Consider the following 19,760-nt stretch of genomic DNA (forward strand, 5'->3'; position numbering starts at 1 on the left):
GAGATCTTCTCTAGGTACAAATGAAAACTAAGATGCAGAGAGTCATAAACAGTCTCAAAGAAGGGAAGGGAACATTTCTGGTCTGTGGCTTATTTAATCTGTGTGATTTGCAAGGGCTTTCACGCTCTGCTCACTGTATCATCGTCAGAGACACAGGGCAGGGATGGTATGACAAACAAGGCCACAGCTCAAGCTGGTGTTTTCCTGCTTCAAGTCCAGGGCTGTTTCTACTCTGACGTCATCCAGTTCAACCTCAGTTTTTCATGTTGGAGATCTGAGTGCCAGAAAAGTTCCGTGATTTCCATGTTACTACATAGGTGGATATATGATTTCTAGCTGGTCAGCCAAAGTAGTTCCTGCTGCTGCCTCCCCCTCATTACTCTCTCTCTCTCATCCTGTTTATTTCCTTATGGCATTTATTACAGTCTGTCCTTGCCTTCTTTATTTGTCTTCTTTGTCTGTCTTCCTCCCTGGAATGTAATTTCCATGTCTGCCTGATTCACTGCTGTGCACAGCAAAGAGCCTGGCACATAGTAGGTACTCAGTAAATATCTGCTGAAGGAAGAAATGAAAGGTCAGATGGACGAATAGATGGAGTAGTGGCAAATTAAAAGCTAAAACTTTTACTCTCTCAACTTCTGACTATATCCATAGTGCTTCTTCAGTGTTTATGCCTTTCAGGTAAAAGGGATCCTTGCTAGAGAAACTGGCTAAAGTTTAAGAACATTCCTGAAAGCTTTGTCAATTTTTTTATATAACATTCTGATTTTCTAATGGGAATACACTTGCACATTTAAAGAAGACTGTGTATTGGTGTGCATTTTAAGGAAAAACAGTCTATTAAAAGCTTATTTTTGTTTTACTATTAATGATAATCCAGCTAAGGAAAGTAGGCACACATCACCCACTTGACTTTGGGGTTAGAAGAACTTGCCCTGTTTTCAATATGACAGAGTTGCTCCACAACATGGAATATCCCTTCTAACACAATTCCCCTCTGCTTCAGGTTATTTTTTTGTACAGAACTTTAGATGATAGCAAATTCCAGACACAAACTTTCTTACGGCGTCTTCAGTGGCACTGTTGGAAACCAACCAAACACGTGATTTCCCTTAGACTAGTACCTTTTCTGACTAACTCAGCTGAGCAGGCATTTATCCCCTCAGTTCTTGCCTACTTCCTGGGTATATTGAAAATGAACTAAACTTGGTCTCTCTCCGCAAAGAGCATAGCTGGTAGGGCAGATAGACCTTTATAGATCTTAGTGATACATGGCAGTGTATGACTGGGCTACTCTGTGCCAAACTTGAAATTGCTTGCTCCTAACTCATCAACACCTTGGGAAAAGAGCCACTTCTCTCTGGGTTTCGAGAGAAAATTATGTTAAATGATTCTAAGATCCCCTCCAATTCCAAAATTTTATGATTTTGTGAAATGCTGTCAAAAAAGCTCTGTACCAGATAGAAAAAATAGGAAAGATGTTTGCCCCATGAAGGAAATGTGAGTTGAGATAGTCCTTGAAGAATTTCAGCAGGAGATAAAGAAGGGATTCTGAGTGTGAAGGAAGGAAATGAAAGAGATATGCCTAGTACAGTCTGTCAATGAGTAGTACATTCTGATAGTAAGTGTTGAGAACTGTCCAAAGATATCAGCTCATGTAGGAACATCATATCCTCTGCGAAGGGAGCATTTTGCAATCCCTTCCCCCTCTTTTCTTCCCTCTAGTCAGTTTTACAGAGCCTGTGTCATCCTGCTTTCCGCTGAAGGTTATATTTTGTGGAAATTCTATTAATAATACATTAGTGCCCCTCTCATTGATGGTGTCACTTCTCCTGGTTTCAGTTACTGTGGTCAACCATGGAAGCAACTATCTGGAAGCAGATGATCCTCCTTCTGACTTTGTCAGAAGGTCGGTAGTGGCTTCACACTCCATTACAATACCTGCCTCATTCACCTCGCTTTATCTCATCACGTAGGCATTTTATCATCACACATCATCACAAGAAGGGTGAATATAGTACAATAAGATATTCTGAGAGAGAGGCCCACATTCACATAACATTTATTATAGTATATTGTTGTAATTGTTATAATTTATTATTAGTTGTTATTTATCTCTTACTAGGCCTGATTTATAAATTAAACTGTAGCATAAGTATGTGGTGTAGGAAAAAACATAGTCTATAGAGTTTGGTACTATCTCTCATTTCAAACATCCATAGGGGGTCTCAGAACCTATTCCCCATGGATAAGAAGGAGAGGCTACTGTATAAATGAAGGAGAGATCAGACGTAGGTACAGATTTGCTAAATGAAGTCCCAATATTTATTTAACCTGCTTTTAAATGACAACACTGAAATAATTTAGAGGGATTTGTATCTCTTCACATTGGCAGCTAGCTGGCTAGGAGCATGAAGCAGAAATACACATCTGGGGACCAAATTATTTCTTCCATTATAAGATGCCAACAAAAGCATTAGTCATCAAGTTTAGAGTTCTCTTCCATCTGGAAAATGTGTTTAATTCTAGTGTTAGACATTAACAGTGTAAAGGGCCTTATTAGAAGATAAATGTTTTTAAAACATACAGTCTATTTACCTTATAGAACAAGGAAGAAACTAAACTTCCTTGGGTATTAACTCTTTGCCTTCTGTATTTTGCTCTAGTACAGAATACAGGATTCAGAAGAAAAAGAGAAAAAGAACCACAGTATATGGCAATGTTTTTTAAAAGGAGAGCAGTCTGCTAATAGAGTTATTCAACTGATGGTTAACTAGAGCTCATACATAACAGCCTGTGGTTAGATTGCTACTACTAGTAGCCCAGTCAGCCTTTCTGTTCATCATTCCTCCCTACTCTTATTTTCCTTTCTTCTCTTACTAAAAGACCATACCCAGTTTACAACCTAATTTTGAAATTATATGAATTTTAGAATAGAAACAGTTTTATAACTAGGTTACAAAAAGTTAGAAAATTCAGTAGAGAAGAAGATGACCAAAAACTCCATTCTTACATTCTTACTAACGCTACTGTTAACAACTTGATGTGATTCCATCCTCTTTCTACTCTTCTTTTTTTAAGATTTTATTTTTCACTTATTTGAGAGAGATAGAAAGCAACGGGGCTGGTGGCAGGGAGCTGAGGGAGCAGGAAAAGCAGGCTCTCCACTGAACAAGGAGCCCAAAAAGGGCTGATCCCAGGACCCCGAGATAATGACGTGAGGTGAAGGCAGATACTTAACCAACTGAGCCACCCAGACACCCCTACCATCCTTTTTTTTTTCCTTAAACATATTTCATAATAAAGTTAATTTGTGTATTTTTCCATCTAGCATTCCAATTTGCTGGATGATCTCCATAATCTTTCTTTTAATGTCTGCATAGTATTTGATCAAGAAAGCATACCATAATTCACTTAACTATTCTTTTATAGGTTTAATATTTAGATTTCTTCAAGATATTCTAAATAAATAATACTCTAAAAATATTTGTGTGTATATTTCTTTTTTCCATACAGGAGATTTTTTTCTGTAATACAGATTCTTAGAAGTAGAATTAATAGGTCAGGCGTACCTGGCTGACTCGGTCAGTGGAGTGTGCGACTCTTGATCTTGGGGTTGTAAGTTCAAGCCTCACATTGGATATAGAGATTACTTAAAAGTAAAAAATTATTAGGTCAGAGATTTATAGTTCTTTGTGTAAGATTGGTTTCTGTTCTTTCGATTATTTTCCCCTAGGTTCTCAAACTATATCTGATAGTGTTTACACAACTTCCTTGTCTCCAGGCATTTCCCCCAACTATTATACACAAACATCCTGACATCCGCTCTTGTTTTGCACCCTCCCTAAGAGTGTGAGCATTTTTCAGAGTTGCATAGAAATAAATTCTGGCTTCCATTATTGGGAAGACCATGCTGAATAATGCGTTTGAAAGGCAAGGAAATTAAATATTTTTAACCATCAGGATAGTGGTTTAGTTTCCATCTGCCTCATTAATGCATAATAGTCCTTGCAATATAATGGGCTTTGTTTTTGACATATGAAAATCTGTTTTGGGCTTACACTAATCCCAAAGAAAGGAAACAATGAATTTTTGTAGTAAAATAAATATAAACTTTAGAAAATAATAGAATACACCTGCAAAAATCTTCAGTAACTTATGTGTTTACAGTTTTTCCAAATGGGCACTGGTCTTTTTATTGAATTAAACTCTATAACCCAAATAGCCCACACTACTAGTGAAATTGACATTTCATATTTTCAGTAGGATCAATTTAATTCAATTCAGCAAGCATATATTGAACCTGCACTGCCATGAGAACCTTTGCTAGGTGCTGGGAGATACCAAACCAAGTATAGTGTCTGCTGAGTTTGTAGCCACAGATTGAGAGAACCAATCTCACTGACAGCCAGGACCAAACGATGGGCATTGAGAAGCTGTGGAAAATTTCACTTCTAAGAGAAATTCTTTTACTTTCTGCATAGCCATAATAAGAAAAGTGCCTAACATAAATCCCTATACATAGTACATGTTCAAAAATATTAATCCAAACCTCAAGATAAGTAGTTTAATTTTACCAACTAAGTTTAAAATACTAATGAAAGGAGGGAGTTCACAGGTATAATTAATGGTCTTGTAGCATCTTCAAATACTGTGTGACCCATTGTCATTAAAATCCCCAAGCTTTGGGACATCTGGGTGGCTCATTCAGTTAAGCATTTGTCTTCAGCTCAGGTCATGATCCCAGGGCCCTAGGATACAGTCCGGCATCAGGCTCTCTGCTCAGAAGGGATCCTGCTTCTCCCTCTGCCTACTGTTCTTCCTGCTTGTGCTTGCTCTCTCTCTCTCTGACCAATAAAAAATATATTTTTTTAAATAAAAAATAAATAAAACTCCCTAACTTTACTGATATTTTTTAACAATTTTGCTGAGGTATAATTAATATATAATAGGCTGTACATATTTAAAGTGTACAATTGATACATTTTGACATATGTACACACCAGTGAAACCTTGCCACAGTTAAGATAATGAATATAACCACCACCTTCAGAAGTTTCCTAAAATTCATTTATTAGTTATCATAGCTTTTGTGTAGATTTTCTGTGTAATCATATTTCCTCACCTCCTTCCAGCCCTTCAATCAACTACTGATCTGCTCTCATTATGGATTAGCTTACATTTCCTAGAATTTTATATCAACAGAATCATACAATATGTACCTTTTTTTAATCTGTCTTCTTTCACTTAGCATGATTATTTTGAGGATCGTGCATCTTGTTGTGTATATCAATAATTCATTGCATTTTTTTAATTGCTGAGTAGTGTTCCATTGTATGAGTATATCACAGTTTATCAGTTCACCCGGTGATGGGCATTTAGGTTTCAGGGAGACTATTACAAGTAAAACTGCTATGAACTCATGTTTTGAACTGCCCAGACAGTGGCTATATGTTTAATATTTTTTTAAGAAACTGCCAAACTGTTTTCCAAAGTAGCTGTACCATTTTACATTCCCATCGGTAGGTGTTCTCGCCCACACTTAATATGGTCAGTCTTTTTAATTTTAGACATTCTGATGGGTGTGCAGTAGTGTAGCCTTGTAGTTTTAATTTGCATTTCACTGATAATGTTGAATATCTTCTCATTTGCTTATTTGCTATCTCTAGATCTTTTTTGGTGAAGTGTCTGTTCAGCTCTTTTGCCCATATTTTATTGGGTTGTTTGTTTTCTTTTTACTAAGTTTTGAGAGTTCTTTTTATATTCTATTTACAAACCCTTTATCAGATACATGATTAATATAATTTTCTCCCAAACCAAGTCTATGGCTTATCTTTTCATTTGAACAGTATCTTTCAAAGAGCATACATTTTTAATTTTGGTGAAGTCCAACTTACTGTTTTTTTTCTCTTACAGACCATGCACACCATGGTGTGGTGTGGCAGCTTTGACTAAAAGTTATGATTTCTTTGACAAATCTTTGCCAAACCCTAGGTCATAAAGGTTTTCTCCTGTATTTTCTCCTAGAATTTTTATAGTTTCAGGTTATACATTTAAATTTATGATCTAGTATCTTTATATATGGTAAGAAGAATGAGTACAAGTTCCTTTTCATTGTTTTTGAAAAGACTGTGCTTTCTCCACTGAATTACCTTCACATATTTGTCAAAACCCACATGTATGTGTGGGTTTATTTTCAGACTTTTTCCTCTGTTCCATTGATCTATATATAGCTTGACGCCAATACTATACTCTTTTGATTAAAGTAACTTCATAATTAGCCTTTAAGTTAGGTAGTATAAATCCTTCAACTTTTTTCTCTCTCCCTTTTTTATTTTTCACTTTTAAATCCAGTTTAGTTAACCTCTAACTTTATTCTTTCTCTAAGATGTTTTAAATAATCAGGGTCCTTTGCATTTCCATATAAATTTAAAATCAGTTTTCTACCTACCGGGATTTTTTAAAAATAGGATTGTGATGAATCTGTGGGTTAGTTTGAAGACAGTTGATATTTTAACAATGTTGAGTCTTCATTATTTATCCATTAACATAATACCTCTACACTTACTTGGTCTTTAATTTTGCTCAGCAGTATTTTGTAGTTTTCAGTATATAGGTCTTGCACTTCTCTTTTTCAGACTTAATTATTTTATAGGTTTGGGTGCTATTGTAAATGGTTTTTTCTTTTAATTTCCAATTGATCATTGCTAACACATGAAAATGTGATTTTTTGCATATTGATCTTGTATCCTGCAACTCTACTGAATTCATTTATTAGTTATCATAGCTTTTTTGTAGATTTTCTATGTAATCATATTACCTACATATTAAGACATTTTTACTGCTTCCTTTTTTCCCCTACTGTAACAACTAGAACCTCTAATACAATGCTGAATCAAAGCGGTGAGAGCTGACAGATGTCCTTGCCTTGTTTCTGCACTTAGGGAGAAAGCATTCAGTCTTTCATCATTAAGCGTGATGTTAACAGTAGGGTTTTTTTAGATGCCCTTTACCATGTTGAGGAGTTTCCTCTATTCCTATTCAGTTTGCTGATAGCAATGAATGTTGGATCTTGTCGAATGATTTTTCTCTTCAGTTTGCTTATATGACAGATTGCATTGATAATTTTTCAGCTATTAAACCAACTTTGGATTACTAATAAACTCCACTTGAATCATGATATATTACCCTTTATGTATTTAGAGGAATTGATTTGTCAAAATTTCCATAAGCATTTTTATATTTCTATTCATGGCAGATACTAGTCTATAATTTTCTTTTCTTTCTCTTGTAATGTTTGTCTTACAATCATTTGAAAAGTATTCCTTCCCCTTCTATTTTCTGGAAGCTTAATGTAAAATCGTGTAGTATTTTTTTCTTCCTTAAATATTTGCTGTAATTCATCAGAGTAGTTATCTGGGCCTAGTTTTCTTTGTGGAAGTTTTTTTGTTTGTTTCTTCTTTGTTTTTAACAAAAAACTCAATTTCTTTAGTAGATATAGGGTTATTCAGCATATTCTTGAGTGGACTTTGGTCATTTGTGTCTTTCTAGGAGTCTGACCATTCTAAGTTGGCCAACTTTATTGAAATAAAATGTTTATAATATTCCTTTAATATTTGGTTATCTAAAGAATCTGTAGTATGGCATCACTTCTCATTCTTTCTATTTGTGTCTTTACTTTTTTCCTGATCATTCTACTAGAGGTTTATCCATTTGATGGATTTCCATAAAGAAACAGCTTTTAACTTCATTAAGTTTTTTCTTTCACTGTTGTTTTTCTGTTCTCTGTTGTATTGATTCCTGCTCTGCTTTTTAACCTTTATTCCAATTCATTTGGATTTAAATAGTTGTTTCCTAAGTTGAAATTATTTCGCATTCCCCAGGGATCCTTGTCCCTCAGTGCATGAGGTCCAGGGTTCATATATTTTGAGCAGTTCTTTAGTTGTTTCTGAAAGGAGTTTACATCTGGTCCTTGATACTCCATCTTATCTGGAAGCAGAAATCTATGTTGCTGATATTTTCAACATCACCCTTTATAGCCTCCTTGTGTTGTATTTGGAATGATGTTCAATGTGATCACTTCTCTGTCCAAATGAAGTTCAGAGGTTCTTCTAGTCAGTTATAAGGAGCTGCCTTCCTCTATATTGAATATCACCAGATTCTTTATGTAATTTCCTCTTTCCTCATCAAAAAAAAAAAGAAGAAGAATGATTTATTAAGTACATTCTATATATCCAGCATGTGTTATGGGTTTAAATATGTTACCTCATTTAATCGTTATGATAACCCTATGAAGGAGTACTTTTCTTCATTATGAGATAAGGTAATTGAAGTTGAGAAGTTAAATAATTTGCCTGAGGTCACAACAGTAAATGGTATAGTCAGCATTCAGACTCAAGTCTGTCAGAGCCAAGGACCCAGTATTGCTTTCTAGCCTCATTATAGTTCCATAAAGTTGATGAAACCCTTCAGAGGTTTTTTTGCTGAGTCCAAACAGAAGGCTACTAATAGCAACTCTGAAAGCTTTTTCTTTTTCTTTTTTTTTTTAAGATTTTATTTATTTATTTGACAGACAGAGATCACAAGTAGGCAGAGGGGCAGGCAGAGAGAGAGGAGAGAAGAGGAAGCAGACTCCCTGCTGAGCAGAGAGCCCGATGCGGGGCTCCATCCAAGGACCCTGAGACCATGACCTGAGCGGAAGGCATAGACTTAACCCACTGAGCCACCCAGGTGCCCCCAGAAAGCTTTTTCTTATCTGCGCTTGCAGAGAGCGTAAGCATTTTACATCTAAGAAAGGAAAAACAGTACAACTAGAAAGAATAGTTTAAATTGAAGTTCTGTCAGGTGACAGGAAGGAAAAGGGCTAAGAGAACTATTGTTAAGAAACAAAGAATGTGATTTTAGAAATGCTGGGTCAAGAAAACATTGTAACGGTGATGTTACAGAGGGTGAAAGAGGGAAAAAGCAGAAGTTATTCATCAGTGACATACTTTGGAAAGCTACTGGAGTGATGAAAAAGCACATGGCCCTGACCCCTGTTGCTGTCACTGCAACTTTTCATTCCCTTCCATGAGAATCAAACAATGAACTCAGAAGAAAGGGGGAAAGAAAGGAATGTTTAGTATCAGTGTTGCCAAGAGAAAATGTTTTGGATTGATTCCCAGTGCCACAGCACAGTGCATATTAACATTCCTTATATATTTTTGGAAACATGTTCTGCCCACATTGGCTTTAATTTTAGTTTTTATAGATGTATGGGTGTTTTGTGTTGTTTTGTTGCAGTGCCCAGTTACGGGGTTTTTGTTTTTGTTATTTTTTTAAAATGTCTGTAACCTTTACTAGAATATGAAAGCAGTGTTTTCTAAGTATATGTAAATATGTTTATATTTTATGGCAGTTTCTAGCATGTGATCTTCATCTTTTTTATTTAAAGATTTTATTTATTTATTTGAGAGAAAGACAGTGAGAGAGAACATGAGAGAAGAGAAGGTCAGAGGGAGAAGCAGACTTCCCAAGGAGCTGGGAGCCTGATGCAGGGCTCAATCCCAGCACTCCGGGATCATGACCTGAGTAAAAGGCAGTCGCCCAACCAGCTGAGTCATCCAGGTGCCCGATCCTCCTCTTTTATATGACACAATGCCCTTTTGGAAAATGATGGTATCATAGCCTGAAATGATTTGAAAGGTCAAGATTTGAGTCTTTGTCATTGACCAGATTGACCATAGATCAGTGATTTATGATTTTATTTATTTATTTGACAGACAGAGATTACAAGTAGGCAGAGAGGCAGGCAGAGAGAGAGAGGGGTGAGCAGGCCCCCCCACTGAGCAGAGAGCCCAATTCGGGGCTCAATCCCAGGACCCTGGGATCATGACCTGAGCCGAAGGCAGAGGCTTTAACCCACTGAGCCAACCAGGCGCCCTAGGTGAGTTATTTATAAGATGAGATGCAGATGATTATCTCACTCAACTGTGAAGAAATTCCAAGAATAGTTATAAATGAGAATATTACAAGGGCTCTGAAATGTAGGCAATACATTTGACAGGAAATAGGTGCCATTTATTCTTTTAGAAAGCTCTATGGAATTGTATTAGGGAACTAGCAGTTAAGAATAGAGTCAGTTTTAAATGTTAATAATTACTCAAGAGAAATCACTTTAATTCGTTAGAAAGTATAATTGGACAATATAGGCAGCCTCTACCTTGCAACTCGCTGAAAGCCAGCAAGTCTTCCCTGACCTTCTCCAAAGGCCCCCCTGCACACTCAGCGTTTGGTGGTGGTGGTTTCTCCACTCTCGAGTGTGAGCTCATGCAAAACAAAGTGTGTCCTTTGTTTCATGTCTACGAGCCTCACACAGTGTTCAGCTAATTGTAGGGATTTGATATTGATATTTCAGTTATTCTATTGTGAGACCTAATTCCGAATATCCAGTCCTTATATCTTTAATGCATGCCTTTGCATGTTTGCACATGGGGAAAAGTAGCTAAGTAAATGATTATGTGTACCTAGAGACAAAGGAACTTTGCCTGTTTTGTTTCCTGTTGGATTTTTAGTTTAAAAAGTAAGACATGCTGGGTGCCTGGGTGGCTCAGCTGGTTAAGCCTCTGCCTTCCGCTCAGGTCATGATCCCAAGGTCGTGAGATCGAGCCCCACATCAGGCTCTCTGCACAGCGGGGAGCCTGCTTCGTCCTCTCTCTCTCTCTGCCTGCCTCTCTGCCTATTTGTGATCTCTCTCTCTCTCTGTCAAATGAATAAATAAAATTTAAAAAAAAAAAAAGTAAGACATGCTTATTCTAATAGTTCGGATAGTTTAGAGTTACATAAAAAACAAGTCATCCATCTCTATTCTCCAGTCTTTGTTTTTCTTCAGAATCCTTATTCTGCCCCCCCATCAGATATTGATGTTCACATAAATACTATTTGTACTTTAACATCATGAATAGTATTCTAGGTAAATACATTTTTACAAACAGTTATTGAATATGTGCTGGACGTGAACAATGGAATCATCATATGGGTACAGAACGGTTGCAAGGGTCCCTTGTTTACCCTCATGGCCTTGTGGCTAGAAACATGTGGCCATGTTTCCCAGCATCACAAGAGAATATTGTACCACATATCGCTAGCCTGGAAAGAGATCAAAATTTCAAGTATGTTTTCTACTGAATGTGTATTGCTTTCACACTATCACAAAATTGTAAGTCAAACCATTGTAAGTTGGGGACCATCTGTAAATTACATGAGATGCTCAGCACTTTATTTTTACAAAATAGTCTTTGTATTAGGTGGTTTTGCCCAACTGTAGGCTAATGTAAGTGTTCTGAGCACATTTAAGGTAGGCTAGGCTAAGCTATGATGTTTAGTAGGTTAAGTGTATGGAATGCCTTTTCAACTCAGGATATTTTTTGACTTATGATGGGTTTATTTGGCCATAACCCCATTGTAAGTTGAATAAGATCTACAGTCTTACCTCCTGTTGCTTTTACTTCTCCATAAGAGACTCACAAAAGTGAAGTTGCTAGATCAGGTGGTATGGTAGTTTTTAATTTCAGTAGGCTGATTTTTTTTAAGGACGTATCAGTTTATATTTCTACCAACAATAGAGGAGAGCCTGTTTCTCCAACTTCTTGGTAGCATGAACATTTCCCCATGTGATCAGTTTAAAATGGTAAGAGGCCTTTATTTAACAGTGAAAAGAAAAAGGACATTGATAAACATTTCTTATATATTTGAAAGACATTTTACTCTTGTTTGTTTTTTTTTATGCAACTCTTTATATCAGGGTTGTGAGTTTGAGCCCCACATTGCATGTTGAAAATAAAATCTGCTTTCCGGCAACTTTCCATGCTGCCATAATTGTGCGCAGGAATGTCCTGGCACATGCTCTCAAGAGCAGTAATAATGCTGAAAAGAGGCAAAATGTCAGGTTCTTAGTGGGCCACATTCCAAAGTCATCATCCAGTTTCTCACTGTGATGGTGAAGCCTGGTTACATTGGTGAATTTGAAATCACTGATAATCACAGAGCGGGAAAAACTGTTGTGAACCTCATGGGCGGTTAAATAAGTGTGGAGTGATCAGCCCCAGATTTGATGTACAACTGAAAGATCTAGAAAAATGGCCGAAGAACCTGCTTCCAACCTGCCAGTTTGGTTTCATTGTACTGACAACCTCAGCTGCCATCATGAACCATGAAGAAGCAAGACAGAAACATAAGAGGGAAAATCCTGGGATCCTCTTTCTAGGGCTGTAATATATTCATGCAAATAAAGTGCCTCAATGGAAAAAGAAATGAAAGAAAACCTTAGGGGCGCCTGGGTGACTCAGCCGGTTAAGCTTCCAACTCTTGGTTTCAGCTCAGGTCATGATCTCAGGGTTGTGAGATCAAGCCCCGTGTTAGACTCCGTGATGGGTCTAACCTGCTTAAGATTCTCTCTCTCCCTCTGCCACCGCTCCCCACCCTGACACTGCTCGCTCGCTCGCTCTCTCAAAATCTTGAAAAAAATAATCTTGTCTTTTCATAACAAGAGAAATGCAAGTGAGAATAGATACTTTTTTCTGTGTATAGTTGAATAAGTAAATTATATTTTGAAATAATCGGGTTTTAAGTGTTTTTTCCTGCTTTCAACCATTTTTTTGAAGTAAGGAAGCTAGCCATTGACATCTAATTTTCTCTAGCTTAATGCAGATCCTGAAAGAGAGGAAGGAGAAGAGTTTGAAGACAATATGGATGTTTTTGATGACAGCAGTTCCAGCCCTTCTGGCACCTTAAGAAATTATCCACTCACCTGCAAAGTTGTTTATTCCTACAAGGTGTGTATTTCTCTAACCTATTGCTCGTATTAAATTGTGGCAACTCTGAAGACACATGTGACTAAGTCTGCCCAGCCTCTTGTACTGTGCTTACTATAAAATTGGTGTTCAGTTAACATTACAGATAATATAACATAATGATGAACAGTCTAGGCTCTGACATCAGCCTGCCAGGATTAAAATCCATCTCTGCCACTTACAAACTATATGACCATACTAGTCCCTTGGTCTCTGTGAGTCTCGGTTTTCCTACCTTATGGGGATAATAGGGCTAGTTTGAAGATTAAGTGAGATAACACTTATACAGCAAAGTACTTAGTACTGTGCCTGACATCTAGTAAATTTTCACTAAGGTAATCTTACCCTTATTATCAATTGCCTGCTTTGGCACAAGACCCTCCATTAGGATGACTCTCCAAACTGATTCTAAAAGAAAATTGATTTACAGAACAGTTTTGTTAAACTTTACTAACCACCTCTTGTTTCCATGGTAAGCAGGGACCTAGATAAATAGATGCCAGAATTTCAAGACTTGATTTGGTGTAATAGTTCTTTTTTTTAACATATAATGTATTATTTAACATACATATAATGTATAATGTAATGTGAATCATCAGTCTTACACAATTCACAGCACTCTCCGTAGCACATACCCTCCCCAGTGTCCATCACCCAGCCCCCATCCCTTCCCTCCCACCCCTCAGCAGCCCTCAGGTAGTGTGATAGTTCTTCACCTCTCTCACCCCTGTTCTACTTTCACATAAACTTTTTTACTCATAAAAAATAAATTGAGGGCGCCTGGGTGGCTCAGTGGGTTAAGCCGCTGCCTTCGGCTCAGGTCATGATCTCAGGGTCCTGGGATCGAGTCCCGCTTCGGGCTCTCTGCTCAGCAGGGAGCCTGCTTCCCTCTCTCTCTCTGCCTGCCTCTCCATCTACTTGTGATTTCTCTCTGTCAAATAAATAAATAAAATCTTTTAAAAAATAAATAAATAATAAATTGAGTTTCCCTCCCCTCGTCCAGTCCATCAGCCAGCCTTGTTGACTCTACCTCTAAAACTTATACTGAATCCATTAACTTTTCACCATCTTGGTTTAGGCCATTACTTCAGTTACTGTATTAAAAAAAAAAAAAAACCATAATTAGCATCCCTTCTACATACTTACCTCCCTCCCAACAGTCCATTGTCCACTTTACAACCAGAATTATCTTTAACACATAAAGGAGATTATTTTATTCCCTTGCCTGAAAACCTTTTGTAAGTTTTCTGTCACACATAGAAAAACAAACTCTTCCTAGAGTCTATAATGTTCAAATTGATCTGAGCCCTGACAGTCTCCTAGCTTCATGCCAGACCAGCCAAACCATTCCCCTAACCAGACCACTCACCACACTTACACTATGGCACTGTGCTTCTTCCTAACTTGACAACTCTGCACTTGCTGCTCCCTCTACCTAGAACCATCTTTCCCCAAATTTTGGTTGGCTGCATACTGTTCTTCATTGAGGCTTAGCTCAAATAGTGTCTCCTCGGCTCTCCCCTGAGAACTTAAATACAAGCCAACTTCTCATTTACTACTCTCTTCCCATTGCCCTTTTCCCTCTTTTATTTACTATATAGCACTTATCACCAGTCAAGCTTAATCTTACTTGTTTTCATATTTCTTTGTTCTGACTCCCCACTAAAGGGCCATAAATCAGAAACTTTGTCTGTATCTGTATACCCTGTCGTGTGTCTTCAGCAAGCAGGATGGTACCTAGCACACAGCAGGTCCTCAGTAAATAATTGTGGGACAAATAAATGAATGATGTAAGGAAGGCATAAACAAATGAATTGTCCTCTAGCTCCCATGCTGATGGACACCCAGGGCTTAAGGAATAACAGTAGAGGAAGCATCTCACTCCCACTGCCCACTGTCCCTGAAAGGCCAAAACATGGCAGTATATACTCTTCAACATCAGACCTTTTAGTTCGACATCCTTTCATTATATACTTAAATCACGAACACTTACCTCTTTTCTAAAAGGGTTGGGGTTTATTTCCAAAGTAAACCATTTTGATAATCTTTTGAAAATTGCAAGACATCTTCTGAGATCGTTGGAAAGATGTTATAGAGTACGATAATACTAGGGTTGGGAATGTTTTCCCAGCTCACCTCCCAACTTTATATTTACTTTGAAGTTCCAGAATTAAAATTTAAGGTCCTTAAATGGAGAGGAACCCAAGAGTCTGAATGACTATGCATAGCTCACATCCATCCAACATTCCCTCTATCGGCATATGCCAGGCATGTCCCTATCATAAAGCAGACTATAAAAATCTATTTAACTAGTTAATCACTGAACAAACATTTAGTGCCCCAAGTTTCAGGGATGCAGGAATTATTGTGACAAAATTTCTGCCTCCCTCCCCTAGAATGGATAGTCTGGAGGTAAACATTAAGCTGAGAAACATTAAGTAAACATTAAGCTGAAAAATAGAGTATGTATTAAAATATTTATAGTATGGTGATTCACAGACCTGTACCCCTGGGGATAAAAATACATTATATGTTTATTAAAATAAATTAATTAATTAAAATGTGTAAAAAATAAAATTTATAGTAGAGGTTAAAATTGCAAATTTTCCCTGTTATAGGAGAAATTTCATAGATAAGATGGCACTTCAATTAGGCCATGAGTAAGATCTTACTAAATAAAGTGAGAAGGGGGGGCGCCTGGGTGGCTCAGTGGGTTAAGCCGCTGCCTTCAGCTCAGGTCATGATCTCAGGGTTCTGGGATCGAGTCCCGCATGGGGCTCTCTGCTCAGCAGGGAGCCTGCTTCCTCCTCTCTCTCTCTCTGCCTGCCTCTCTGCCTACTTGTGATCTCTCTCTGTCAAATAAAAAAAAAAATAAAATAAAATCTTTAAAAAAAAAAATAAATAAATAAAGTGAGAAGGGAAAGAGCCTTTCTAAGCAAAAAGAACAGCGGATACAGGGACCCAGTTTGATGGGCGTCCTCGGGAAATGTTGCATTCAATAATGGGGGGGCATCAGCTGGAAATAAAGATGTTTACTGTCAGATAGTAAAGGGCTTTATAGACCAGACTGAAGTATGGTTTTTATCCTGACTGGTAGGAACCTTTGGATGTCCTAAAATCAGATTGGCTTTTAAGAAGGTAACCTAGGCCAGGGTATTAGATACTATACAGGACAGATTAGAGAGAAATGAACTGTAAGTCTAGTGATGGTTCCAATAGTCTAGACCTGGAAAGGAGGCCTGGATTAATCTGGTGCAAACAAAGAAAAGTTTTATCTAGGATTAGATTCAGAAGCCTTAAAAATGCTCGTAACCTCTGGCCCTACTAGCACATATCTTAAGGAAATGATCCACAATATAGAAAACAGGTTTTGGATACAAAATGTTCCTTCATCATAGAACCATTTTATAATAGCTCAGAGTTGGCTAGCTAATAAAGGAATAGCTAAATAAGTTAACCATTCATATAATATAGTAATATGCATAAAATATTATGAAGATAACTAAAAATTACATTAATATGAGGTTTTTTTAATGCAAAAAGAAATGTGTTTTGCCAAAAGAATAAGATGCCAGATTACATGTACCTTAAGATTTCAATTATACATATTTCTAGCTTTTCTATAAGGAAGATGTATTATTTTAATCAGGAAAAAGTACATTGTTTTAAAAGACGATGGGAGATTTAGAGAGAGAGTGGTGGGAATGGAGCACGGGGCTGCTTCTAGAGTTGTGGTTTTCACAGGGATTAGGATTTCAGAAGCAGTGTGAGAGTGTGCGTTTCTTTAATAAGCATTTCCTGACCACTTGCTCTCTTTAGTTGGGATACATGAAAAAAATCACATTCCCTGCAGTAACCCTATAAGGGCAAACAACTAAGCAGAGTGCCATGGTAGTTCATGGTAGTTAGGTACATAACAAAAGGAGGAAGAAACCACCAATTCATTGTGGGTGGTCTAGAAAAACATAATAGCTGGGTCTCAAATCATGAGTAATAGTAATAGTTACCATCTGTGAGGTATTGTGTGCCTGGTACCGTATGTATGTTATTCTAAGCTCTTCAGTGACGCAATATGGGAGGTACTATCAACCAACACATTCATTCAACAAATTATTTGAGCATCTTCCATGTTACATCCTGTGCTCTTTTCTTTGCTTGGGGATATGGCACAGATGAATACAGATGAAAAATCTCTGCCTTCACAGAGTATACATTCTAATAGGAATAAAAAAGAAAACTTAGGCTCAGAGAAGTCTTATGGTCACTTGCCCTTGGAAACAGACTGAAGCTGGACTTGAATCCGCAATCATCTAAATCTATTCACCAGATGGGAAAGAGGGAGTGGGGCCTGCTGGAAAGAAGAAACAGCCTTGGAAAAGCATAAAGGCAAGGAATAACATGTGTTCCAGAGAACAGGGAATGGTGTGTGGGTCCAAAGCATTGAGAGCCCACAGTGACCAAGTTCTGTAGAATCTTGAGATCCTTGCAGAGGACTTGACCTTGTCAAGTGGGAAGACTTAGTCACTGTTTGGGGATGATGTGATCAACCTAGCATCCACTGATATTATATAATAGCACTGAACAACTTGCATGGCCCTCCACGACGTTTTTACAAGGGCAACAGTTTATTTAAAGGTATTCTCATCCTTCCTGCTTTGAAGGATACACACACACAGAAGTTCCGTTATATCGATAACTTAAGTCTTGCCATGGAATTAGGGAAAATGTCTGTTATACTGTTGCCTTTTGCTGGTGTAGTCAAAGTATAGTGTAGTTTCAGCTTAGCAAAGAAATTCCGTTGGAAAAGCGGTCATGAATCAATGAGCTTTTTTTCCCCTCAGTTTCAAAATCAGGTAATTCTGGTCCTGGAGGATTTGGGTTTGATGAAATATTATAACGCACATGAAATGGGAAATAAGTCAATAAAGTGACCCATTATCTTGCCTTATTTTTGCTTGTGTAACTTGAAGATAATATACACTTGGAGATTGTGATATTTGAAAAACTATGTGGTCTTATAGTTTGGTTCTATAGTTGTAACTAATCTTGGGACTTGGGGAATGCTTTTAAGCCTGTTCACCAGAGAGCCAGAAGATGCCAGCAGGTCTCTCCCTGTTACGTGTGACAGCAAGTCTTTTTAGGAAGCACAGCCACACTTTTTCTCTCCAGCCCCTCTGCAGAGCCCCTGAGTGTCTGCTCTGATGCTGCAGTCTCAGGAACAGTACTGGGGTGGCTGGTACTGGTGGATTCCTGCGGTCAGAGATAATGAAACTATCCCAATTAGCAGCTCGTACAGAAGCATCTCAGTGGACCAGCCCAGTCTCCACAGTTAAGCTAGAGCATAAGAAATCTAGATTGTGACCAGTCTCAGTCATTTCCTTCCCAGCCTTCTTCTCTTGGCCATGGTTTATCAGACAGTGATTCCAGATCAGGTCTCAGCACTGCTCAAGCTGTCATCCGGTCCATGTACATAGCTGTTTGCATTTTCACAGTCTGCACCTCCACGCAGCGCTCTGTGCACTTCTGATGCCGTGCTTGCTGCCCTGCCTGTGCTTCCCAGATCCTCATGGTTCTCAGCTTATTCATCCCACACTGACCCTCCCATCCTCCCCAGAATGGCAGGATTGTCATTTTGAAGAAATGGAGGCATCAAGAAGTTGAATAACCTAACCACTAGATACGTAAGCTGGAGCCGGAGCCCCGGTCCCCTGCTTCCAGCAGAGTGCTGTGTTCACGGCACCTGATGGCCTCTTGAGGATTCCGTTTCTCCAGTTTTTGTTGTGGCTTTATTTTGTTTTTTTAAAGCAAAACTTCACCTCATTGTGATAGTTTTACAACCCTTAAATTTTTATGTTCAGTATGTTTTTCAAAATCATTTCAGTATTTTGATCCCCAGTTTTTGTTATGACCAGCACACATCTGCTCTTTATCTAACCTTTTTAATTTTGTCCATGACCATCCTACATTGCAGGCTTCTCAACCAGATGAGTTGACCATTGAGGAACATGAGGTGTTAGAAGTGATTGAAGATGGAGATATGGAAGACTGGGTAAAGGTATATTCCTTTGCTCATATCGCCCCTTCTCATGACATTTTTAGGAGTTTGTTTTGGTTCCTGTTTTGCCCTGTCCAGATTGTGTGTGCAAACCTATTTTGTCACATGTCTTTTACTCAGGCTCGAAATAAAGTTGGCCAAGTGGGTTATGTGCCAGAAAAGTACCTACAGTTTCCCACCTCGAACAGTCTACTGAGCATGCTGCAGTCCTTGGCTGCCTTGGACAGTCGGTCACACACATCCAGCAATTCCACGGAGGCCGAGCTCGTTTCAGGCAGCCTCAACGGAGATGCCAGTGGTAAAGACTGAAACAAGGCACTCTTTATTTGGTCACATTTGGCCTAAGCAGTATTGCCCTGGAGTCAGCCTTCAGTGGGTTAAAAAGCAAAACTTTATCCCTGTTCTGTTTTCTGTTATTTGGTCACATTTATCCTCTACAGTAGAACCCTGAAGTTGATCTTCAGTGAGTAAAAAAATGACCACTGTACTGTCACCCTGTATGATGGTCTTTTAGTTGTCATGTGAGCATAGGGGTGGTTGCAGAAGGAACCCGGCTGTCCACGTCCTTATGCATTTTTCTCCCTCTTGCTACCTAGTCTGTTTCGTGAAAGCACTTTATGACTATGAGGGCCAGACAGATGATGAATTATCCTTTCCTGAGGGAGCAATCATCCGAATCTTGAACAAAGAAAACCAGGATGACGATGGCTTCTGGGAAGGGGAATTCAGTGGGCGGATTGGAGTTTTCCCATCGGTGCTAGTGGAGGAACTTTCAGCCTCAGAAAATGGTGACACTCCGCGGATGAGAGAGATTCAGGTACGTGAGAGGAGAGAAAACTGAATTTAAAGATGTTTAAAGAAAATTGCCCCAGGCG

At 38.3% G+C, this 19,760-nt stretch overlaps 1 protein-coding gene and 1 pseudogene across 4 annotated transcripts in view; both read left to right on the plus strand.

Moving 5' to 3' along the window:
* FCHSD2 (FCH and double SH3 domains 2) overlaps positions 1-19,760 on the plus strand; it is a 284,078-nt gene that overhangs the window by 258,724 nt on the left and 5,594 nt on the right. For all 3 annotated transcript variants that reach the window (XM_082749741.1, XM_082749740.1, XM_082749742.1), the window contains 4 exons: positions 12,678-12,812; positions 18,802-18,885; positions 19,006-19,183; positions 19,482-19,702. In XM_082749741.1, coding sequence (XP_082605867.1) covers positions 12,678-12,812; positions 18,802-18,885; positions 19,006-19,183; positions 19,482-19,702 — 618 coding nt within the window. The remainder of the gene's footprint in view (positions 1-12,677; positions 12,813-18,801; positions 18,886-19,005; positions 19,184-19,481; positions 19,703-19,760) is intronic.
* LOC309841246 (small ribosomal subunit protein uS8 pseudogene) lies at positions 169-12,474 on the plus strand (annotated as a pseudogene). Its single transcript has 3 exons — positions 169-265; positions 1,843-1,909; positions 11,783-12,474. The product of its transcript is annotated as a small ribosomal subunit protein uS8 pseudogene (transcript).

Source organism: Mustela nivalis (genome assembly GCF_964662115.1).
Source record: "Mustela nivalis genome assembly, chromosome: 9".
NCBI classification, from domain to species: domain Eukaryota; kingdom Metazoa; phylum Chordata; class Mammalia; order Carnivora; family Mustelidae; genus Mustela; species Mustela nivalis.